The sequence below is a fragment of the Schistocerca cancellata genome, chromosome 8 (assembly GCF_023864275.1).
Source record: "Schistocerca cancellata isolate TAMUIC-IGC-003103 chromosome 8, iqSchCanc2.1, whole genome shotgun sequence".
NCBI lineage: Eukaryota > Metazoa > Arthropoda > Insecta > Orthoptera > Acrididae > Schistocerca > Schistocerca cancellata.
The window spans coordinates 39,408,831-39,435,678 of NC_064633.1; the positions used below are offsets into that span (position 1 = coordinate 39,408,831).

General features: G+C 37.8%; 1 protein-coding gene across 2 annotated transcripts in view; it reads right to left on the reverse strand.

The window, feature by feature from the left end:
• Positions 1 to 26,848, reverse strand: part of LOC126094491 (phospholipid-transporting ATPase ID) — a 530,930-nt gene that overhangs the window by 116,424 nt on the left and 387,658 nt on the right. For both annotated transcript variants that reach the window (XM_049908899.1, XM_049908898.1), the window contains exon 10: positions 8,751 to 8,913. In XM_049908899.1, the coding sequence (XP_049764856.1) occupies positions 8,751 to 8,913 (163 nt within the window). The remainder of the gene's footprint in view (positions 1 to 8,750; positions 8,914 to 26,848) is intronic.

Here is a 26,848-nt window from a genome sequence, read left to right on the forward strand (position 1 = left end):
TGATGTTTCAAATTTGCAATGCTTTCTAATCACACCACTAGATGGTGTCATTGGCAGTGTTGACAAACAATATGCTGCAACTGTGGGGATTTGATTGTTGTCCTTGTTTTCCATACCATTAAATGTGCATTGTATTATATGTTGCCTTTAGCATCTACCGATTATTTTACCATACAATGTGTGCTTCCAAAAGCGACAATAATATTGGAGAGTAAGACTATATAACTCGAAAAAAGTGAAAGAAAGTTAATCAACCAGAAGGTAATAAAGCCAATAAAATAAAGTCTGCAATGATGTGAGGTGAAACATGTGAATCACAGAGGGGAAAGTATTCCAGCAAAAAAGCCTGGATTCACTTGCAAATAAGTAGCTACTTTTTTATTGTCTTAATAAATGAATAATATGAGGTTTGCCCAGAAAGTAATGCATCACATTTCTGTCTTTAACAATTCTTTATTGAACATAATGAGAACTACACACACGAAAGAATGGTGTTTTATCTACATGTAATCTCCATCCCATTCTATGGTCTTCCTCCAGCACAAAACAAGGGCATGTATGGTTTCTCGGTACCAATCCTTGTCCCGGTGGTGGAACCAGGGCTTCACTACGTGAATTACTTCCTCATCATCCTCAAAATGTCTTCCACTAATGGCATCCTTTAATGGCCCAAACAAGTGGAAGTCAGAAGGGGCTAGCTCAGGTGTGTCAGCCGTGGATGGTCTCCTCTACCGCTGCAAATCATGGAGCTCCGCCCAACTGCCTTCCAATGACCTCACCCTCTGTGCCCAGCAAATAACTGTACTTCTGTCAACAGCAGATGCTCCATAGACTTTGCAGAAGTGTTTGTGAATGTTCCCCGCACTTACTTTCTCTGCAGTGAGAAATTCAATGACGGCACATTGCTTGTAATGTACATCACCTACAGATGCCATTTTGAAACTGTCCTGCAGCTACGCTATCAGTCAGAAGTGACAGAAACTTGGCGGGCTCATTCAGGACACTTCATATAATACATACGTTGCATTTTGCATTCGTAGCATTGTTTTTGGCTGAGCAAAAAAATGTGGTGCGTTACTTTTTGGGCAACCCTCATATATTATGCCACCTATACCCTAGCCATAACTTCTAACGTTTCTACAACCTTATTTTGAAACCACATCACATGATACCAATATTGTTTGATGAATGTTTGCTCACTGAAAAGCACACTGTGTACAGAGAATGTGAATGATTTAATATTTCTTTGTTATCGGCATGTGTCCTTTATTTTTGTGTGTACTATGTTTTTATTTAGATGACATGGATGTTCAATGTACAACACATTTTTTAAGTTCCACTCTTCTGCACTGGGTCTGCTATTGTAAATTCAGACAATTTTTAATCAGTAGCATTTACTCCAACAAATCTCAGTAATATTGTGTTACAGGAGTATTCTACACAAAGCACTTCCAGATAATGAAAATCTGTTACATTGCTAGCAGAAAACCTGAAGACAAGAGAGGAAGGCATAGTTCCCCACAGCCTACTAACAGCAGTGGATGATTTGCTGCAAGATAATATATCACCCTTTCTGTGGAAAGAAACCCATTATGTAGGTAGGTCAACAAGATACTGCTGAAGTGCCAACCTCAACATCAAAGTGATGTGGAAATTATTCCTTGAAAAACACCCTCAAGAAAATGTAAATTATAATTTTTACTGGACATCCTCCAGGGACAATTTTAATTATAAATTTGAGAGGCCAAAGATAGACTTGTTGCATATGTGAGAAGCTAAATGTAAGTCTGCACGATTAAATGATACAGCAAGGGCAGAGCTGTGATTGAGCTGGTTCTTCATAAGCAGAGGAGCAGAAAATTTTACATTGCTCTTCAACATGAGAAATCTGAAGCAGAGATATTAGAAGACAAAATTCTTTCTTTGTGTGCCAATTTTGTGCAGAAAGTCTTCCTACCAAAACTGCCAGTGTAAGATGCATTTTACTTAAGGCAACTTACTGTTAATGTATTTTGCATACACAATGTAAAGACTGACAAAAGCACAATGTAAGTCTACCATGAAGGCAAAGGAAAGGAAAGTCCTAATGAAGTGTCCTCATTTATAAATGGTTACATAAGGGATATACCACAAGAATACATCGAACATCTCTGGGAGATTCAACAAAATTCAACAATACTTTCCAGCGAGGGAGCGCAGTTTTCTGCCTGAGATAGAGGTTTTGGCATTATAAAAAAGAACCAAGGATAGACTGTTACTGTGCACAATGTTACGGAGCTGGTTCTTACAAGTCTGAAAGAAGGTAAATTTCTTATTAAAGAAACTGGTGCTACTGAGATATTAGACTTAAAGTGATGGTGGTCACTGTGTAACAGAACGACCAGAATTTCTGAAGAAACTAAGAGTGGGAGACAAGGAAAGGTAACTTACCAGCACTTTTTCACATTTTAATTTTGATGGTACCAGATCAGGTTGTGTTAGAGCTTCTACAATGATCAAAGGACTTATTAGTCACACTTTTCTTCTGGAACTCCTTCATGGTCGACTGACTGCGCTAAATAAACTAGGTTACTCGTCAGAAAAGGTTCCGAGTAAGTTCAGTAAAATAAAATACTTGGAAAAATTGCAATGTTATCTGCCTGAAGAACACAATTTTCTATGAAGAAATTCCGAAGCTGCCTGTCACAAACAACCACCAAGACAAAGAGTAAATGGACTATGAAATATCAAATTTTGTTGTAGAATTGTACATAACAATTGTAAAATGTAGAACTGTAAATTTTATATTGTTTGGTTTAATGGTAACGATAACATGTATAAGTAGTATATAATTTCTGATTTTTTTAAGGCATCAATTTCCAACTTTTAACAAAATTACTTTACTGTAATATTACACTAGCTATCCAATCTTTGATCAAACAATCACATTTGCATCATATTAAATAAAGAAATAATGAAATATGCCAATAAGTAGTTATTTTAGGATTTAAACAGATTTTTTTATTTCCCGCAAATGTGTGTTAGTTGATTCAAGCCAATTTAAAAACATATGATTTGTTTGTAGTCATCTCCAGGAGACTTAAGTTATTTGATGACCTTGGATTACATTATTCAAGACTTACTTGCTGGAGTAGAGTATGAAGGTGGTGCTTCGGCACTAGAGCAGTACACAAACTTGATGAAAAGAGCAATCCTAAAAGCAAAACACAATATTGAGGAAAGGATTTCTGACATCACAGCTGTCAGGATGACTCTGGGGTTTTCTATGTAGTCATGTAACAGAGTTCGATTACCACAGATTAAGCTAGGACCAGTCTCTAGTAACATTGAGCATTAGGCTCACTTCTGGGAACAATCTGAATCTTCCACTGATGTAGACCCAAACTTGTCAATTGTCAATATACACAAGTTTCTTAGAGCCTATCTTGAAGAGGAATTCAAGAGTTTGGTAGAAGCAACTGCTGTAATTGCAGTTTCCTTCGAGTGATGGTGACAAAGGCCGAATTATTAGGACACATTTTATCTGGAAGCCATCCCGCATCTATCATCTGATTCCCCAGAGCTTACAACTTAGCATTTATTGGATGTAAAATGCACATTCAGGCTGTACAGATGCTAGTGGAGAAAGTAGAACCTAATAGTAGAGTGTTAGTTCCTAAAATATTTTGTGCTTTCCCAGAGGACATAATTATGTTGGTGCTGGATAATCTATACCAAAAGAGTACTATTGTCAGAAGGAAACATTCTGAAACTAATGTAAGTCTTGTCAGAACAGGTAGATGGGCGCTGACAACACAAAGCATTCAAGGGGAAGCTCTTACATTAACTAGCATTGTACCACCTACAGTAGCCTTCAGTGTTTGCTCTAAGCCAGGACAAAAGTACATAAGTCAGTACAAAAGGTACTACTCTCCTGTGCGTTTTGTAAGCACCGTGCTCATTGGGCTCAAGATTGTGAGACAGTAAAGAATGTTCATGATCACCTCAAGATTTTGAGATCGAATAATAAATGGTTTCTTTGCCTTAACACTTTCAGCACTATGCCCATACATCATCATGCAGGCATTCACATTTCGGCTATGCAGATGTCATCTGCGTCTTGTACGGGTGCAGCTTTTCCATTCGCTGAAACTTGTTTTGCCCGCATGCTATATGACTGCAAGCTATACGATAGAAATAATAGATAGCCTGCTAGATCCAGCAGGAGTTGATCTACAAGTGTGCATTTACTAAACATGTTGTAGGAATATCGGAAGACATTCGCGATCAGAACTGTCATCAGGAGCAGAAAGGGCCTACCAACAAGCTAGCTCTCTCTATTTTCAAAAAGAAGTATAACATGAACAATAAAGCTAAACATTATTATAATCTAAAATGAACAAGACTAGTGAAGACTGTGTTGGCCAGCTAACCGGCTACTACCTACTTGCAAGAAAAGCAATGAATTGGTGGAAAACACTTTTCTTTCACATTTCCCTAATATCTACAGTGAACAGTTATTTTGCACAAGGATGTCACCAAGCAAAATATATCTTGTGGAATTTATAAAAAAAAAAAAAATGTTAGCATGGACTAGGTAGCTGCAGCTGACAAAGGAAAGAAAGAAACTAACAAGTAGGTCAGGAAAGAAAGCAGATGATGGTACGAAGACCACAGTGCTCAACTTCACATACCCACAAACACCCAACTATTAGGTTCTACGTTCTCCCCTAGCATCTGTACAGCCTGGATGTGCTTTTTCCATCCAATAAATGTTAAGTTGTAAGCTCTGGGGAATCGGATGATAGATGCAGGATGGCTTCCAGATAATCAAGATGTGCTTAAATAATTCGGCCTTTGTCACCATCACTCAAAGGAAGCTGCAGTTACAGCAGTTCCTTCTACCGTTTGAAGAAGTAAATTATGTGTAAATTATATGTAATCATTTTTTGTCACAAAATATTAAATACATATACCAGTGCTGATGTGAAGATATGCAAGCTTATTCCCTAATCGGTAATGTATGGGGTTTAAAATGACGCCCAATATGTGCCGCTAAGATGCTTCACTGTTGTGTAATTATTCTTTAAATTTTATCGAAAATTGTCAGTTCACCTACACAATTGAAGACAAGGGATAAGAGTGTAGAATGTGTTAACCAAGACCATACAGCAAAAGACTGATGGAAGAAAGGAAAAGCATTTTGCCTCTTTTGCAAATAACTGTAATCTTAAGTCAGTTTGCACAAATTTGGAACATTCTACTGTATCAGTTCCTCTTGTTGAACGCAGTTCCGTCAGCAATGTGAACAATGAGCATCTAAGACACACATCTTTAGACAGCCCACACATATGCAATAGAGCCCACTGGAGGAGTAAAAAGACTCACACTGCATTCTATACCATGGCAGCAAGTCTAGTTTTATCAGAACATCACTGATTGATAAGTTAAAACAAGAATTCACTGCACAACCCATCCACTGAAAATCAATGCATTCGAGTCTTCATTCACTACAACACACTCTCGACATCTGGTCTGACTGGCATTGAGAAGTGCATGCAGCCGTGCTGATTTAAGGTTACTGCATTTGAGAGTTTTCATTCCATTTTAAGACACCTGTAGGTACCTAAAGATTTCAAAATGAAACACATTACTAATCTGCAAATGTTTGACCTAGCAGAAGGATACAACGATCTTCCCATCGAGTTACTAATCAGAGCAGATCACTAGTGGAGAAATGTTAAGGACACAGCACCAATACATGTCTCTCAATCACTGGCCTTACTGCCTTTGAAATACGGATGGATTCTTGGTGCAAACTGCTTAAGAATTTCTGCAGACTGAAGTGTCATTAACCTCATCACCCTGATGTGTAATCAAGCATCTGACAGTGCAGTCATGATTTTTGGGATTTTGAATAGTAAGGAGGGAAAAACATGGAAGCACAAAACAGCGAATCGTATTCAACGCACCTTCACGTGAAAAGGGCTCTCCTTCACTTAATGATGTCTTAGAAAATAGACCTAACCTGCTTTTTGAAGTAAACACAGTGCTCAATGCTCTTGCTCTATCAAATGTGACATTTTGCCACTGTCACAGATATTACCTGAGCATTTTTACAGTTAGTCCTCCACCCAGATGACAGAGAACTGACCACATTCTTCTGGTAAAGTGACAATAAGCATGGCATACATGAAGCATATGGCAACTGAAGGACAGCTATGTATTAATTTAAAAGACTTCCCTTTTGGCTGAAATGTAGTCTGTTCTTGTGTTCAGTTGCTCTGAGAGACGGCAAATATGTATGCATCACAATTTCCTACCGCAAGTTCCTTGTTAGACCACAATACTTGCATGGAAACATTTTCAGGAGGTGCTGCAGATGAGAATGGACTGATAACTCTTATTACAAACTGACCATACTCATGAATCAAATTAAACTGTGGGCAACAAACTCCCAGCAGTTAGTTGCAATATTAAATCTGAAGGACGAGAGATCACAAAAACTTCGTACGTGTTTGGAGTTTACTCGAACACAGCAGACAATATGTTCTGTATGGGCCAACACCAAGTAACTGGCAAAATACCTCTGACTGTGGCCATCGAAATGAGCTTATTACAAGCAACCACTAGTTGCTATGATCCTCTGGGCTTAGTAACACTATAATCATAATATTAAAGATATCAACTCTTGCCTCAGCATCTTGCCGTTTGTTGGCATACTTGGATCTCAATGGCTTACTTCAATCTCAGAACTTCCAAAACTATCACACACTTACATAAAAAGATGGGTATAAGATTCCAGGACTGCAGTCACTGATTCAGAGATAGCATACAACGTAGTCTTGTATATTAGGTCAACTGCTAGTATAAGTCCCTGTTCAATTAAGGTGCAGTAAAAGTAGACAACACCCATAAAAAGGATTATGTTGCCACAACTGGAACTATACACAGTATTGATAGGAACATGACTTCTACATTACTACTGCAAGGCTACCAATCAGATGTGAGCAAGGCAATTATTTGGATTGACTCCATGGTAACACACTTGCATGGATAAATGGTAATCCTAGAACATGGAAAACCTTTGCATGTAACAAGGTAATGAAAATACAAAAGTACACCTCGCCATTCCAGTGGTAGCATTGCCCAGGTAAAGATAATCCTGTGGATCATCTATCTAGATGAATCACAACTCAGACTCCAGGTACAATGGACATATGGTGACACGGACCACCATAGCTATTGCAAAGGTGCTTTCTCTGTCCAAATGAGTATCTTGCACCAGCGAAAGATAATTCATTGAAGTCTCCCATGTAAAATAGCACACAGAGTCACCAGTCAAGAAACAGAAGTTACACTGCCAGTCAACCAGATGACACTTTATTTTGCAGGACTGCTATACACCAAAGTAAGAAATACCAGTGCTAAAAGGTATGCTGCACTATTTACCTCCACTGTGATTGGAGCCATCCACTCAGAGGTAGTCCACAGTGTATCACAAAAATGTACTGGTCGACACTGCATTCCACGCACCATCTACGGCAACAATGCTCAAATATTCTATGTAGCCAAGAAAGAAATATTGGATCTGTGGTCGACAATATCTACTGATAAGACTCACGAACACTTCATTCAACAAGGCGTAACTTGTAAATTTATATCTCCGCATGTGGCTTGATGGGGAGGGTTCTGGGAAAAAATGGTCAACTCAAAGAAAAGGTATCTCAGGAGAGTATTCAGACACAACTATAAACCAAGAAGGGCTACATACTGTGCTTATAAATACTGAAGCTGCCCTGAACTCAAGACCCATTTTCAGTATTGAGGATGTAGTACTAACTCCAGCACATTTCCTTGAGGGAGAGAGACTTACGTCACTGTCAACCAGACCCGAGCCACTGACGACAGCAGACTTGATAAGAGAATTCAAACTCCATCAGAAAACAGCAGAATATTTCTGGGAGTGCTGGGGTAAGGAGCACCTCAAGCTCTTGTGAAACATTCATTACGGTAAATGCCTGAATGGAGTAGCAGTGAGAATCCAAATTGGTGACGTTCTACTTCTACAAGTAGGAGTTGTTTCACAACATCTGTGGAAGAGGGCAAGAGTCCAGGAACTGAAATAAGGCAAAGACAGAATCCAGTGCACAGCCGTCCTTGTGACTGCTGATGGGATGTACATACTAGACCTGTCCACTAGCTGGTGATACCTCTGGAGGTAGAGCAGCATGGGGAGGATGTGGAGAACCGCAGAAACAACACACTCACAATGCATTCTATCTGCGAACTGTCGGTGACATGTTATGTAATCTCTTTGTGATACAGATGCTCTGTGCAAATAAAATGCTCTGTGCAAATAAAGTTAATTGTGTCTGACATTCAAACTTCACATTCTACTTGTTCCCCAACGTGTAATGAGCAGTCTTCTCAACACAGTCAAAAATAAATGTTACTACTGGATCATGGAATATAAATATAAAAATAAGGCCATCACTACTAGATGAAAAGCTAAAACACAATTAAATAAAATGATCAACTAATAATGCAATAAGACAATCCATAAGCACTTGAAAATGAGGAATAACTTCATAATAATGAGTGTCACATTTGCCTACATCAACCTACTCTTCGGGTAGCTCATTGATATTTACTGCATCAGTTTCTTTCTTGCTAAAATTTAGGTTTATAAAAGTATCTTAACTTAATATATTGCTTCACCTAAGATTTTGTATAAGGTTAACCATGTTGCTAAGTAAGAAGTTACTCACCATTTCTTTCTTCAGGCATTACAGTGTGACAAAGAGCTAGCAAACGAAAAAAGTTGTGTGCATTCTGGTCCCCTTGTCTGACAGCATCCAAGAGGCTGCCATCATAAAACTTAAATTCTGGTTCATAGTCAGGATTTGCAGAAAAGTCCACTGTTGGTGTGCTCTGTATTATGAGTGGGAAGGAAAAGTATTAATTTTTGCAGTGTGAAAGGCTTCTAAATAGAATGACAGGCAAAAAACAAGTGGTCAATTAAACACATATCTCAAGATTTACTGCATATGAGAAAATTTAAGAATGAATTGTCTGAAGTAAATACTACTTTTGTGAAGTTAGCATGTGATTACAAGAATACAAATGTAACGTATATGCAAGCCTATTTCTAAGAGATGTCACACACTGGTGATGTGTAATTCTGGAAGTATAGTGGAAGGTCAAATGTGAGACATAAATTACATGCATTCCTGATGTTTTACAAAGAGCAATACATTACAAACTGCCTCTATTACCGTCAGTTTGCTGAAAGTAGTATGCAACACACAAAAAAGGTCAAGTGCTAAACTCAATAACATACAATTACAACTTTTCAGTGCATTTACTATGCCCTCTTATTTCACACTGAAATCAGTTTTTGCTGTCACTTGAGATATACCCTCAAACCAAACTGTATCTAAGAAGACAGAAATGACAAACAATTACATAGCAACTAGCCAAAGAGTTATTTCTGAGCTCTTGAACATCTGATGAGCTTTTGCAGTTAAGTCTGGTGTTGTGTGTGTGTGTGTGTGTGTGTGTGTGTGTGTGTGTGTGTGTGTATGTATGTGCGCATGCGCGCCCATGTGTGCGAGACATGTACAGCAGCTAAACTTCATACTACAAATGGAAAGGTCTTCAGTTCAATCTTAGTCAGTCCTACAATACTGTTTCTATTATTTATCACTTCTTTCACCTCTGGCAATGACTAAAATAATTAAAATATGCCATGTTGCAAAATCTTTCAGAGTTAGTTTTAAACTATACATATTACAACCATCTGTGCAGGTCAATTCGAAGGTTGGAGTGCAAGGCAATACCGTGCCACCTCCAATAGGATCATGCCTAGTACAGCATTGTAGTGGTTAACCCAATCTTCGGATTAAAGATGGCTTTGCACATGCACCACTAGTCTGTTGTTTAATTCCTGATTCTCTTCTCAATTTCCCTTTCACATAACAGAAGTGAGTATCACCCAACATTACCACTCACATCAGATTTTCACAATAACACACGCACAACAGAAAAATAGTGGTTATCACCAATGAAAAGGGCTTAACAAAATGCTAGTGTTGCAAGGCTCATATGTTGAGTGAAATGAGGAGCTTGTGAGCAATTTAGACATGCACTTGCTCCCTTATATGCATGTATGTCATAACAAACCTGTGAACAGGTGCAGTGTGAATATTCCAATTTTATCATTCAATGTAATTGGAAAAGCGACACTTTACAGGGGCAAGCAATGGACTTGTGAGAGAACATGTGTCTATGCTACTTTGTGATCCCATAAATTTGTTTAAAATAAATTTCTGAATGATTATGAATATTAACTTAGTGCATTGTAGCTCAAGAGTCATTTATGACAGATGGAATATGAACTTATGCTGTTGTATTCCACAAGTCTTTGAATAAATTTATTTCATTTCGAAATATTTTATAATAAAAAATCTTTTGTCCAAATTGTGTTAAAATTATCATTGCAAGAAATCATGACACTGAAAGTGACTATTTGTCTGAGCAAATGAAATTATTGACAGGCAATAGATGTGCAAGTAAATGTAACAGTAAGAACTTTAATTTTGCATTTCACTACTTTAAAATGCCAGACATTCACCATGATACTAGCAGTTCCAGTTTCTTTAGTAAACAATCATTTATAAGCGAATTTTACAGGCACATTTACTGCCTGGTTTCAAACTTTCTTATAAAACCAAAACACAACCAAACAAAGTAACCTGACTTTTGTCCAAACTATTTATGAATTATCAGACATTAATCAAAATTGTTGTCGTAGTTTTTAGGCTACCTGTGCAATTTCTCATATTAAATGAGAATTAGAGCTGGAAACATGACAACATCAAAGCAAACCGCCTGCATTACACAATGTGATTATAAGAAACTGGGTACATTACAAACATTTATATTCATAAGAAACTAGCACAGTAAATTAAAATATCCTTCATTACTTTTATTACAAAATCAGATAACAAATCAAAATGAAAGAAAACCAAAAATTTTGACACTGTCTGGAGCATCCACCTATAGTGTAGAACATTATGGTGCTGTGTTCCACATAGTGTATAGTTTCCCATAATAAATGATAAAGTTGTAATAAAACTGGGTGATTTTTATCCAAAATTTTGTAAAATGGTTTCTAGGATAAAAAAGAAGCCCCACTAAACAAAGTTACATATACTACTGTGAATAAAATAGCACGGAATTGTAAAATACTATGTACTTATCAGTATTCACAAATAAATATTTCCAAATTGTTGCCTTGATCTAAAAATCAGAGTTGTCATGTAATGATATTTTAAATGTATACACATAAAGTCATTGACTAAATACAAAATTATCAACACTGAGTTTTTGTTGAGACGGGAAATTGGGAGCTGATGGTAGCTATAACGTACATTAAGTATAATGGACACCCAAAATACCAAAGAAGATGTAGATTTGGTGAATGAGGTGCAAGTGCTTGATGGTGCTATGCATACGATCAATGTACTGATAAAGGCTCAGTCATTATTGCCAGAACAGACTATCTTGGCATTGCGCAAACACACTTACACAGCAAACCAAAGTCTTGCTTAGCAATAGAAAATTGCAGGACGAGATTAATGACAATGTGGAACAGCTGAAGGAAAACTCGAGCCTCAGGAAGATGAAGGACAGGATATGAGGGGAGGGAGTTTATGAAGGTGGAAGATATCCCTGGGTAATTAATACAATGTGACCGGGGCACATAGCATTGAACACATTTCTTATCATCATAAAGATGGTAGATACAAAATATTTATCATATGACATTTGGGAAATTATGATATTAACTGGGAGTCAAAGTGCTGTTTGGAAATTGTTAGCTGCTCATCCAATGACAATATACATTTACGTGGTTCAGATAATCTAACTTGTGTAACCTGGGCTGATAATCAATGGCTTTAACGTAGTCTCCTAAAAGACAGATACACATTAAAACATTTAAGAACTGAGAAATAAACAGATCGTCATGAAGATGAGGCACCAAATATCCAGAAAACACACTACATAGAGAACCCTTAACACTGTGTGTGTGTGTGTGTGTGTGTGTGTGTGTGTGTGTGTGTGTGTGTGTGTGTGTGTGTGTGTGTGTGTGTTCAGATGTGGGTGTGGGTGCACACAATTGCACCAAATCATAAGAAATGTCACTGAATATGGCAAAGCACCATTAGGATGCAGCTGCAACTGTCCGACATCTCTCTTTATGAATGGGGAGGGGACAATACATAACATTTTGGTATATTCCCTATACCATCACTTCATGGACAGGAGGGCAGTATGTAATTCAGGTCGTCGTCGTCGTCGTCGTCGTCGTCGTCGTCGTCGTCGTCGTCATCCCTTTTACAGATTATGCCAATTTCTTCTTTCTGCCCCATCTTTCTACCAAATGTTTGCCAACCGAATAGCAAAGGTACTGTTGTTTGCATACTCTTCTGCATATGCTGTCTGCTCCTGCACTGTTCTGTAATGAGCAAGGCAGAGCAATGGTGAAGACATGGTGCCACATTTGAGAGGACAGTGGTTCAAGTTCCCTCATCCAGTGATCCATGTTTATACTTGCCAAAGTTTGTTCCATTAACTTAAAGACATATGCCGTGATGGTTCCTCATAAGAAGACATACCCATTTCCTTCCTCATCCTTTGCCAATCCAAGCTTGTGCTCCATTTCTCATGGCCTCATTGTTGACAGTTTGTTAAATCTTAGTCTTCTTTATGATTTGGTAGGTATGGATGTTCAATTAAAACTGCAAACATCACGAACAAATTGTTTTGTCATTTTTAGTCCAATAATTGTTTCAGCAGGAAATATCATTGCCCTCCATGTTTTCTGGTAGCCTCAGTTGTTACTCATGCTGAGTTGCTGCCACTTTGGTAAAAATGCCATGTTTGGAAGTACTACATCAATCTGAACACAGTTCTCCAATTGTGAATGTCTTCACACCAACCACATGCAAAATACTTCCCATTTTTGAAGTACAGATCAACATTATCAATTCCTGCAGTGCAGCAATTGTTCAGAATGAAGCCCGACTTCTGTGTAATTACATACCGCTTGCATCATATTATCCATTTCAAAAATAAGTGACAACCTTGGTACACTGTTGTTAGTAAATAAAGATCTCCACAAAATTATGGCCCCAAAAATAAATTTGCAGTGAAATGTAAGAACTGTAAGCAAGTTATTACCATTATAATAGCCCATACTTCATATTAAATGTAAAGTAATTATCCCTTAATAGATCAAGAGTGGTCTGGGTGGAAGAAATACAACTTGCTATAGGCTATACAAACTGCCCTCCTTTGTACCATGAGAAGGTCCTAAATATCCAGGTTTTTTCAGATGTTCCCACTACGCCCATTAATCCAGGAAGTCCAACTGCTCAAAATGGAAGCATCATCTAATTATTTTGGTCAATACAATGTGCCGTGCTGACACTAAACAACTAATAACACTGTAAATAAATTCTCATTAAAATGTTCATATTATGTCTTAATTTCAGTGTGCAAACATAGTGCTACTTTCTACACACAGGCTTCTAGTGTACTGCACACTATACAATGATGTGCACAGAACTTTAGAAGTGCGTGCACACACAGAGTAACTGCACAAACCACTGAAAACTTACTGGGAGCTGCAATCAAGAAAGAAGAGGTGAAAAAAAGAACAGACAAGGATTAGATTCTAGACTACAGAAAATCTAATTTACATGTAGCATTTAATACCATAATATAAAATACATCTGATATTCACTTATGGCATGACAGGCACCAACTAAGACTACATTTACTCCTCGTACTGCAAAAAAAAAAAAAAAAAAATTGCTTATTTACATATTACATAACAGTAACTGTACTTTCTAGTGCAAGCTCTAAGTTAATCATCAGCATTTAAAGCCAAATATGAAGGCTACTAACTGTATTTAGAGAGATGAAAGCACCTACTAGCCAGTTTTTCGACTAACATAAAAATTTTCCCAGATTTATTTTCTCTAGATTGCTGGGCCTTAGGGTATGTTCTACCAATAGGTCACCACTTTCTACATGGATCTTCTACACATTGTTACTTATGTAATCCATGTGTCACTTCTACATTTCACACTATGGTCAGGTTGAGCCAGTAGAATAACAATCATCTTTATTGCCCCCACTGCTTCCGTCTGACACCAAATTTTCCAGTATAATATTAATTTGATTAATTTTTTGTACATTTAATTTTATACAAATTTCAAGTATGTATTTTGCTAGTTTTCTTCATTTTTCTACTAATTTTCACTTTATAACTACTTTCTGCCATTGTATACTTATCATGTCTCTTCTGGTCTGCTAATTTTAAGTGTGTTCACTCATTTGCCCTTTGCCACCACTCCTCCCCTTCACCTCACACTACATAAACAGTTGTTCTGCAAGCAGAAGATATGTCACATTTTATTACAATACATTTTGCTGTAGTCCTTACCACAGCCCCAGGTGCTTTTCATCTATCTTGCTACAGGTTTCTCAAATTAACACAATTTTTAAAAGTATCCAAAATGTTCTTGGCATAGTTAAATGGCTCTTCAAATATTAGCTGCTAGAAATTCACCTGAAAGTTATATAGCAGTAAAGCTTTAATCAATATTTCAACATCAAATGTGCTGTGATTTTATCCTTTGATTTTCCAAAACATATCAGTATATGAAATACAGTTAGCAATAATTTGAGTGCTTATATGACATGTTTTCTTCAAGGTGAACTTCCAAGTTCAGTCAACTACAATGTAATACCAAATTAAAAATAACAAATCCCATTTGCTTCACAATCTAATAAGAAAATGTTGTACTGAAAGCACACAAACACATTTAAAAATGAATTTTTCTTCTCAGGTATCACATAGTTGACTGACAGCAGAAAAGAAAAATCTACATCTATTTGACGGTGTGCTGAGTGATTTTTTTTTTTAACCATATGATAAAACAGCTGACTGCACAACTTTATCTGAAGAACTGTAGTTTCTGGATCAGTATGTGATTAAACGAAATTGGCTTCTCCATATAAATTTATCTTTTAACTTATACTAGTTAGTGTGATATATATATATAATGTTAAGACAAGGCTAATATTATGCTACTAGTGCTCTGTCTATAATTACATATTCCAGCTTAGCTGTAATAAGCAAAAGCAACCTGAGGGAATGGAGTGGAGTTTGGAGGTAAGAAAAACAAAATGAAAAAATTAAGTTTGAAGAACATTATGAAATAGTTTCTATGAATATTACTGAATAGGTAACGGGAAAATGGAAAACAGAAGATTCAAGATCAGTGGGACATGTAAGGAACTTCTAAAACTCAGCAGAATCTAGAATGCATTACAGTATTTCAGTAGAGTTTCATGCAATCTGATTAACTGTGAGTGCTAAGCTTTTTGTAGGCAAAAATCAGCAATTATGAAGCAGTTCTAAGAAGTAGTGCAGTTTTATCCCTACCAAATTCTTTATGTAGTCAGTGTTCATGGGCTACTGTTAACATACACTTGCTTTTGCACATGTTTCTGTCTTCCCTCGATTATTTTTTGTTAATAGTAACAGTCCCACGCAGCAATGGTTGATAGTTTTGTGTCAACAAACAACCAGAAAATTAAGCATGTTCAGTCAATAGTTACTTTTCCTGCAAGTGTGCAATCCAAATCTTTGCAGCATTCATTGGCTGAAGCAAACTTTGTGCAATGATTGACTAGCCATGAATCACTTGATCTCACAAAACATTGTGTGACAGATGTAAGTGATTTCTAATAAAAAAATAAAAATTGTGTGTGTTAAAGCTTAATGATATCCAGAATATGGACAATATTTATGTGGAAGTGAAATTGATTAAATCATTTTGAGACACATTCCGTGTATGTGCATAAAATTTCTCTGACTATTCTGCTTTCATGATCCCATGTTAAACTGAAACTAAGATGAACATAATGGAATGCTGCTTCTGCTGCATCTCATGTTCTGTGTTCTATATTCCACAAAATAATGAATGTTCCTCATGCATCAAAATTCAATTTATTTTTTCTAAGCACAACAAGTAAGTATCCCAGGTGATAAATGACAACAACAGACTTGCTAGTACATCAAACACGGACTTAGCAGTACATCACGGACTTAGCAGTACATCAATAGAAACTACAAACTTGCATCTCATTTTAACAAATATAAACTGTACATTTAGTACAGATAACAAATAAGATGAGGACTAAGGTTGACATTAAAGGTTTGACAATGATGTTAATGGCGATGATGTTTTCAGTCCAAAGAATTTACTGCTGTCAGTCATGATTCTGTTTGTGTAATTCATCTTGCATACATTTCGGGAAGTAATTCATGTTGCAGCTTACCAACAAATAGCATCACATTCAGGTCACAAATAATGATTGGTTTGAAGCAGCTTTCCACACTATCCCATGAAAACCCATCTCTGCACAGCTGTTGTAACCCATATCCAACTGAATCATTTTACTCTACTTAAGCTTTTACCCTTATTTACAATAATAACTATTCAACCATGCCTTAGGACATGTCCTACCCACTTATTCCTGCTTTCAGTCAAGTTGTGCCATAAATTTCTTTCTTCCTCGATTTGATTCATCATTTATATAATCTATCCATCTAATCTCCAGCATTCTTCTGGAGTAGCACACTTCCAAAACTTTTATCTTCTTCTTGCCCGTAGTGTTTATCATCCACATTTCACTTCTGTACAAGACCGAACACCAGACAAATCAGACAAATGCATCCAGAAAAGACTTCCCAAAATTAAATTTATATTACAATGGCAAAAGAGATAGTCTTTGCCCCACCCCACTTTCTTCTTCTTCTTCTTCTTCTAGCCAAATTACACCTGTAAATGCGAAGCCAACGTATCCATTCCCACCCTTGGACCTTTCTCAATTCATGCCAGCCTTAACTGCCGGTAGTTCCGCCACATGGCGCAGCTGTCAGTTGTCAAAAATCGCAAATGCACTTCGCACGTCCACGGTGTTAGAGCAACCAAGTGTGATTCACTTTCCATGGAGCAAGGAATGAACACACAGAGATCTACAGGGAAGCGCAACCCACATCTGGGGAAAACTGTCAACCCACATCTGGGGAAAACTGTCTCACTTTGACAATTGTGAGGTTGTGGTGTTGACAGTTCAGCAAAGGCCATGAAGTCTTGGATGACAATGAGCAGTTGGGGAGGACACACTCGTCACTGACAACATTTCCCGTTGGGTGCAATGGTGAAAGCAGATCAGCGTGTGCACATCACAGCCATATCCTGGAAGACTGGCATATTGTAGGGGAGTGCTTACATTGTTCAGGGTTCTTAAGGTACCAGAAGGTACCATGTTGGTGGGTGCCTAAGCAGTTGGATGACATTCTGAAAGACAAGCAAATGATGTCTTCATTGAATCATCCGGAATGAGGGTGAAGCTTTCCTGGAGAGCATTGTTACTGACAATGAAACATGCATACTGCATTTCATGCCAGAATCCAAACAGCAGAGCATGGTGTGGAAACATTTGCGTTGATCTTGACAGCCTTCTTGGATAGCCAGGGACTGCTCCAGCTGGATTTCATGCCACAAAATGTTACCATCAATGCCGACAGTTATTGTTCTGCACAGTCACGTCCAAGAGCTGCCATCAGGCAGAGGCGCCATTGGATTCTCAAGGTGGACATCCCGATTCTGCTCCACGTCAGTGCACAACTACATGTGGCAATCAGAACTGCCGAAAAGTGCCGAGCGTTTCACTGGGAGATTCTGGACCACCCACCATACAGTCAAAACATTGCCCCTAACGATTTCCACATTTTCGTAATGCTGAAGAAGTCCCTGGCAGGACAGTGATTCACAAGTAATGACAACGCCAAGACAGCGCTCAACAGTTGTTCCGTAGTCAGCCGGATGATTTCTACCGCATGGGCATCTCAAATTTAGTGCCGCAATGGGACATATATGTAAACTGGTGTCTCTAATAGACCTAGATGCAAGACCTGTCCCATACATCCTTCAATCACCACCTACTGCAGTCTGGTCACAAATATCACCCATACCATCCAAGGCAAGGCTACCTGTGAAACCAGTCATGTAATATAAGAATAAGAATAAGAATAAGCTGCAACCAGTGTGTTGCATTCTATGTGGGCATGACAACCAACAGGCTGTCTGTCTGCATGGATAGCCACCGACAAACTGTAGCCAAGAAACAAGTCGATGACCCTGCTGCTGAGCACGCTGCCCAACACGACATCCTTCATTTCAATGACTGCTTCACAGCCTGTGCCATGTGGATCCTTCCCACCAACATAAGTGTATGGTAAGTAGAGTAGCATGTATATTTATAATTTCCTGTATGTACCTTACTTTGGCTAGTAAAAAATAGGAGCAAAAATTTATCTGACTTTTCCTCATATAACAAATTTATCTTTTTCAGATAAACTTTTCTTGTTATAGCCAGTCTGTATTTTATATATTCTATAATTCTATCTGATTTAGTTAGTTTGGTGCCCAAGAAGCACAGCTTCTCAACTACCTTTATTTTCCCATTTACTAAATCCTCAGCACTATCTTATTTAATCTGACTCATGCTCCTACGAGAATTGTTTCAGTATCAGCTGTTGCCTTATTTGCATCCAGACTCTGTCACTGTTATGGACAATGCAAGCTATCACTCTGTTGTTCTCAACAGGCCTCCCACTACAAGCCCAAGGAAAAGTGATATTGTTTCTTGGTTGTGAAATAATAATGTAACGCACAGTGAAACACAAACACAAGCAGAGCTTTTGGAACTGGCGAAGATGTCAAAGACCAGTGTTAAAAACTACGAAATTCACTCCATAGCTAAGCAACATGGACACAGAGCGATACGAGTACCTCCTTATCAGTGCCATTATAACCCCATTGAACTGGTGTGGGCACTGGTGAAGAAATACGTAGCAGACAAAAATACTACATTTAAAATAGCCGACACTGAAAGACTCCCCATGAAGCAATAGAGAAAATCGCCATTGCTGATTGGGAAGCTTGTGTGCGTGACACAGACAAACTGCAAGAAGAAGATTAGCAGAAAGAAGTTGTCAGAGACGAAATAATGGATTCATTAATTGTCAGTCTAGCTCTCACATCCAGCAACTCCAGTTCCGGAGGCAGTGACAATGAAAGGTCCGAGTAAAAAGATATGTGAATGGAATGTAAACTTACTCTGTAATTATCATGAACATTTACTTTCTTCTCAACCTGTCTGTGCGGTAGAAAGTAGTTCAGTGGAATATCTATTCTGTAATGACAATTTTATTTTACTTCATTTTCTGCTTTAAATTAAATGCCTTTTCATGCTGCAATCTGTTTTATTAATTCAGACACATTTAGAATTTTATTTTAAGGCATCATTGGTGGATATCATCTGATGTAGTACACTGTAGCTATTATATGCTGTCATGTAGATATGAAAACAGTTTACGCCCTTATTTTTGCATAAATAAATTATTACTTACGATTATATGCAAAAATAAGGGCGTGAACTGTTCTTAAACCTACAGTGACGGCATATAGCCACAGTGTACTATTTCAGATGATATCCACCGATAATGCCTTAAAATAAAATTTGGAATGCGTCTGGATTAATAAAAGAGATGGCAGCTAGAAAAAGGTGTTTACTTCAAAAAACGATTATTTATAAACTAGCTGCGGTAATGACCATTCAAACAAATTTGTATATTTCACTTCTCTCTCTATTCTGTCTACGATATAACGTAGATTAAAATGCTGTTCACCCTAGGGACAGGGGTGGGTATTTTAGATTTGATTCTTTCGTCTTTTTGTTTATAAAGCAAGAGGAACGGAAGGCGTAATCTTTCTGTAATGTGCAATTTATTATAGAATCCATTCTGCAGTGAGAGAGTATTTATCACTATTTCGTAATGTAATTATGACTGGGAAAGATTGAACAGACATCCCATTCTGTTATGTGTATGTCACAGTTATTAGGCACATTTAATAAATTTATCACAGTATGGGGAGTAGAGCACCACGAACCTGACAGTAGCGAGACAGGTGAAACATCAGCTAAAGCAGCTGTCCGCAGTATAGCTGCCGTCAATTCACCCAGCGCCGAGTTGGCAACGCAGCATTCCTTGGAAGCTGCGCGGCGACAGGCCACTAACGCTGTCGCGGACTATACAATGCTGTGACTGTCTTTCATTTGCTGGCATACATGGAAATTGATGATATGGCCAAGGAATATTACTTTGATGGACAAGGCGTGTTTTACTCCACATGGTACCAGGAATACACAGACCTGTCGTATGTATGGTTCTACTGTATAACATGTTGTCCGAAACATCCACAGCAATCAGCTTATGTGACTGTGTGGTGATGCTTCACATGCTCCTTCACACTCAGTCTGTTTTTCTTTGAAGACATTACATCTCATGGGCCTGTCAGTTGTACAATGACATCTGCACGTTACAATGACCTTGTGAAACATGAGACCCCAGCTTTGCAACAACACAACTGTGTCCCAACTACTATTTTCATGCAAAATGGGGTGACTCCACATGTTGCTTGCCAGGCGAAAGAATTACTTCAAGAAGCCTTTGGTAATGGCAGCATCATCTCTATGCAACTTCAAGATCAGTTGGTAGGACATGTTCTGAGGCATCAAGGGATCACCAATTTAGTATTGGAGGGGAGCGTGGAGGGTGAAAATCGTACAGGGAGACCAAGACATGAATACACTAAACAGATTCAGAAGGATGTAGGTTGCAGTAGGTACTGGGAGATGAAGAAGCTTGCGCGGGATAGGGTAGCATGGAGAGCTGCATCAAACCAGTTTCAGGACTGAAGACCACAACAACAACAGTTACAGAGCTCCAAATTGCAGTAAGTGGTGTGTATAGGTGGAAAAGGCAAAAACAATGCCTGGATTTTTCCTGGATTTCCTGGTTAAAAGTACACCTTTTCCTGGGTGAAGATACAATTTTTCCGTGTTAAGCAACAGTACATTTTCCTCGGAACTGTAAAACCTATCAATCCTTTGAATGGTTAATGTTTTATACACTGGTGTAGAACTCCCTGGCGCTTTAGATAACAAAACCCACAAAAAAAAGGCATTTTTGAAAGAACATTGATGTACAACAACATGTACGCTGCACATTTTCTTGTTACAACATGCTGCATATTTTTGTATTACCAAAGTATATATTCGAATTCCACCAAACACAGCACGTTAGTTTCTGAAGCAATGAATTCGAAATTGCGATGCGCTTTTGCAAGCCAATCACAGCTTATGTCAGGTGATCTTGCCAGCTGATGATAGCAGATATTCAGAGCATAAGACACATGGTGTAGCGAGCCAATAGCAACGCAACTGTTATGCAGCGCGAACACATGAATAGGAAAAGTTAATGGTTTAAATTAATATGCATAGTGTGTCTATGAGAAAAGCTAAGCTTTAACATGTAATATTGGTCTTTTTTTGTATGTGTAACACTTTAAGATACATCAATCAAATTTGCCAGTAAAATTTCAAATAATTACGTAAATGTCTGGTCTTCTGGGTCCAAAATTCTTTGAATTCACTTGCCCTCAAAGTGTTAAGCATTAAATGAGAATCAAACGCTCTGTGATTTAAGAAATCAATTAGCACATTCTCACATATAATTCATTTTGGGTAATCTTAAATTTATTTTGAAAGTAACGCTTTTCAAACCACCATTCTCAATATCTTCCTGCGACCTGTTAGCATTTGTTTCAACAGTTGTCAGAGTGTGCCAGAAGAGAGGCATTACTGTGCTTGCACAGCTATGATGATGTAGCAAGCCCCTATGTTCATAAGTATATAGTATTAAGAGATCTTACAAACACCATAAATGAAACAGGACATCAGAGGATACTCCAAGAGCATAGGAAATTCGTAAGCAATACTAAATGTATAATTTGGCTTAAAGTGCACATTCATGTATCTAGATTCACAAAGCAATAGGCCTCAACAGATATTAAACTTTTCAGTGTGGTTTTCAGAATGCAAATTTTCTTGGATTACCAGTACTTTATTATCTAATGTTTGGTGCTTTATTATAGCACAATGCCATACATGCCAGAAGATGAAAATGTGCACTTGAAATTCAGCAAACAGTTGTAACTAGCCACTAGTGTGGAATGAGACAATTTGTTTTGAATAAACTGACTGCATCTGTGGAATGCATTAATAAAAGCCAGATTTCTTTATCAAATTGACAAAAATAACTTCATTGTTCTGCAATGTGATTGATGCTTCACTGCCAAAAGCACATTTATAAAATAAAACTGATACTAATAATATATTTTAGCCTTTTGTAATTATGTGAATGTATTTTAATTTACTGATAGCTCTTGGCCACAGAAATCCATTTTCTTTTCATTTGACATGAGAGCTGTAAACAAGGGGAAACAGAAAAATCACTAAACGTAAACATGTATCACATGGAGACTAGTCCCCTCCCCACTACAACTCTGACTGCTTTGCACTTGCTCGAATCTGGCGGCTTTAAGTAGCTGGATGGTACTGCTCTATGAGCAACTGAAGTGTGCATGCCCATGAGCCCACTGCTGATTTCCCAATTGTCCCGGGGCATATGCACCCTGAGTAACATGGCAGTAAATATGTCATTGCATGAGAAACAGTGAGCTGTAACCAAGTTTCGAATTGGAGAGTTCGTCCACAGTTGGAGCACTCCCCCTCCTTCAGCATGACAATGCCATACCACAAATGAGCCCTGCGACATCTTCAGCAATCTGACACCTTGGGTTCAATACCATCATACAGTCCTGACATGACACCACTTGATTTTCACCTGTTTCCAAAATTTGAACACCTTCAAAGACTTCACTCTGACAGTGATGAAACACTGCAAGCAAAGGTGAGCTTGCGGGTCCATCAAGAAAGTCATATGTTATACAGAGAAGGTATCAACAAACTGGTCTCTCATTGGGAGAAATGTGTTCATCACAAGGATAATAAGTTGACAAATAAGTATAAAGACGTGAAGAATAAAGATGTAGGATGCCAAAAAAGTTTGTTTTATTTAAAGGGTTTTCACAGAAAAAATTCTGAGGCATTACTTTCCAGCCTGCCCTTGCAGATTTCTGTGGATTAATTGGTTCCAGATGCAATTAATAAGTAACTGATTAAACTGATGTATCACTTCGCAATGAAGCTGAGCAAAAAAGTTCCATTATCGGAATATGAACAAGAAAGGAAACTTTCCAAATTTCAGCAACTATTTGCATCCCATTTTACTGAAAAATGTGATCATGTCCATTAATTAAAAACACTTTACAGCTTATATGGCCTTTTATATGTGTGGAAGATGAATACACTGTGCAGAAAATTATGTTACTGGTTAAGTACGTACAAATCGTACTTCTGCACGCAAAGCTGTTTACGCTTTGAAGCTTTTGAAAATTAGGAGGTGTAGTATTTCACAGGCACGAATAAGTACTTTTTTTCACATCTATATATTGGTACTTCAGTTTCACAGTTAAGCTAACACTGTAAAAAGTCTGATGCCACATTCTTCACACCCCTCTGGACAGTTTGAAGCAGCATGTTACTTGTTGCGCTGACACCCCAAGGCAGCAGATGCTGTGGAGAAGAGGAGCATGTCATCTGCTGGCTACAGCTGCCCATTACCAGCAGGCACTCACTACTTCCTGCACTTGGGAGCTTTCCTGACAAACCAGGAGGCTGGCTATGCTCTGTTCTGTCATGTAGGTATGAAAATTGCCAGAGGAGGAGTGGGAAAGGTTTGGGTGGTGGGTGTTGGGTAGGTGGAAGGGTTGTTGATGTAAGCAGTAACCTTCACTCATGTGAAGTAGCTCTCAGCACATTTGTTGGCATTCACAGCGCATACAATACCCAGTAATGGTCTGTCAAGAGTTCATGAATGTGAAACATGCAAAATTCATCCCCCACACACAAAACCAATAACTCTACAAATATATTCTTTACTCGCATCATGTTCAAATAAGATACATTATTTGTCTCTAAAAATGTTGGCAACCTTCGTCAGCATTCTTGCATAGCTGTACAGGCTGAAAAAGTATGTAACAGAATCAGTCAGTTCCAGAGAGTGAGTGAAAAACATTTGTATAGTTGATGCAGACACAGAGGCTAGTTTAATTCAACTGAACAAACAAACAGTAGACTGGCTTATCAGTTGTTAAAACCAGTCGCTTAGTTCAAATAAAATAACCAATTTCATATTACAAGAGCCCACGAATTAACACCAGTTTAGTATATACTGTTAGCTAATGGAAGTTAGTGTCATTTTTATGTTTGTCACTGTCACAAACATAAACATGGACATGAACATCTCTCCTTTATGTCTGTCCCAAATTTTGTTCAAAAGATTCAGAATCTTCTGGAAGACGTTAATTCTTTTTATTTTAAGAGCGCTTCATGTCTTGTTAAAACAGCATTCTAATAATTCAGAGAAAAATAAATGCAGACGCAATACTATCAACTGCCTTGATAGCTTCACAGCAGTGTTGTCATCCACAAAGTAAATAACTTGGCTGTCTACAAGCAACACTAAAAGATACACACACTCAGAATGGCAGTGTTGCAAATAAACCATATAATTTATATTGAAGGCTATTTCAAATTCAGAAAAAGCATTTAAAACAGCCTAAAAATTAAAAATGCTGCCAAATGAACAGGGACAGAACATTAGCATCAGTCCATTATCACAATTTTCAGCATCGCGGAGTTATCTTGTCACATCACTCAACACACCAAGCAACCTACAAGGTTATTCATACTGGAGTGTGGCCTACATTTGGCCTTGTCGTGCCAGGATCAGAAATACCCCTCCGATATATGACCACGGATTTAGAGGAGCTCGAAGGACGCACGAAACGAGTCCAATCTTTGATCGCCGTGCGGTATGTAGCAGTAACCTGTGCCTACAAATCAGGGACACAACAAGACACATACATGCACAAAATGGGATGACTCAGGAAGTGCTGTGGGGAGACAAATAGTGGAACAGTCACACACACCTCGAAACAAAATGTGACGACTTTTTCAGTGTTTTTATACCATTTGCTGTCTCTATAAAAGAAGAGAGTGGTGTTCAATGATGTCTCAAGAGTTCTTGTAATAGGATTCTGTTCTGGATTCTGAAGGCACTGAATAGTCTATTAAATGGATCAATATTATGGAACACTTTTAGCCTTCTCCAACTCCTGTACAAAATAGGCCCCAATCGCAAAGGTCGTTGACTGCCGCTATCTGTGGCCCATGTGTCAATTACACATTCTCTGTCCTCTATGCTTCATTATCCCTTTCTTTCTTCTCACTGTATACCACATTAAATTTGAAGGATCTCTTCCCTCTCCTAACATTACATTACATTCTGTTAGCTGGTATCACACTCGGATCTATCTAGACGAAATCATATGACGTGCGTAACTTTTTGTCAAACAGTTTTCCAATTAACATTCCAAAAAGACTAACACTTAACTTATAACTCATTCACACATTGTAACACAGAAAAAAACCTGATTTTTCAATAGATTTTAGTTTTTAAGTGCCATTTTGTTAAATTAAGATACTACACAGGTTGCCAATTCGGAAAAAATAATTCGCCATCTACACCTACAACCAATGGTGATTGATACCAACAATGTGTGCCAACTCCTTTCGTACTATACTCACAGACACACACCACTCCCTTGGCCACAGCACTCTGGGACCCAGCAGTTAAATCCTGATTCTCCAAAACATTTCAAGCACAAGATTTTCTGCAGTCCTGAGTTACCACCTCAGATCTCTTTGTGCAAATCAAGTGGTGTAACCTCATTAAATATTATCACCGTAACTACAGAGTAATTTAAAAGATTTTATTCTGTAGTTGTAATGAATTTTTGCAACCAGAAACATGCGGATCATTAAAGTGTGAGACTTAAGTGATGTGTGATTACAGAAATTACTTCCTTTACTGGCAAACATATGTATTTAAAACAACTGACTTTTTTTTAAGATTTAGTATCCACTGTTCATTCTATTTGTCTCCACACTGCTTATTGATACAGAAATGCATTACTGACTTCAAGTGCAAAAATGACACATACACACAAATACTGGATGCATAAACAAATGCAAGTGAGTAACAGGGGGTATCAGGCAATAATTCATGCTATTAGATAACTAATTAAGGCATATATCATGTATTTTTTAAATTGATCTGAAGAGCATATAAGTAATAGACCAAGTTCTTTATTTATTACACTCATTAATGTTCTTCAGAGTCCATTTCATGTTGTTTTTTGCTGTGTGGATGTGTTCAGAAAAATCAATGTTCAACTTCAAGAATTCACAAAATTGTTTGCAAGCTGGGTGAGACTTTTGAATTTGTCACTTTCTAGTGAAGAAAACGTGGTCAGTTGAGAAACTGCTATTAGTTCAGAGAGAGAATACATTTCAGTAAAGCAGTCATCAACAGAAGATTGTGTTAAGTACCACTTGTTTTAACAGGCAAAGTCCCATTGGAGGAAGTATTTTCATATTTTGCTTTGACTTGTAAACCAACTCACTAAGCATATTTAATGTGAAATACAAAACATGCTGTGATTCAGTATGTTTCACATTCAGAAAATTTTTCCAGAGGTTAAAGTCACATTATCAAAAATTCAAGGCTCCATCAGGAACCAAACACTGAATTCAGTTCCAAGTACACACATTAAAAATGGAAGTAATAGGATTTAAAAGTTATGTTGTGTGCTTTTCTCAAGAAGAGCTACTTCTCATTGTCACC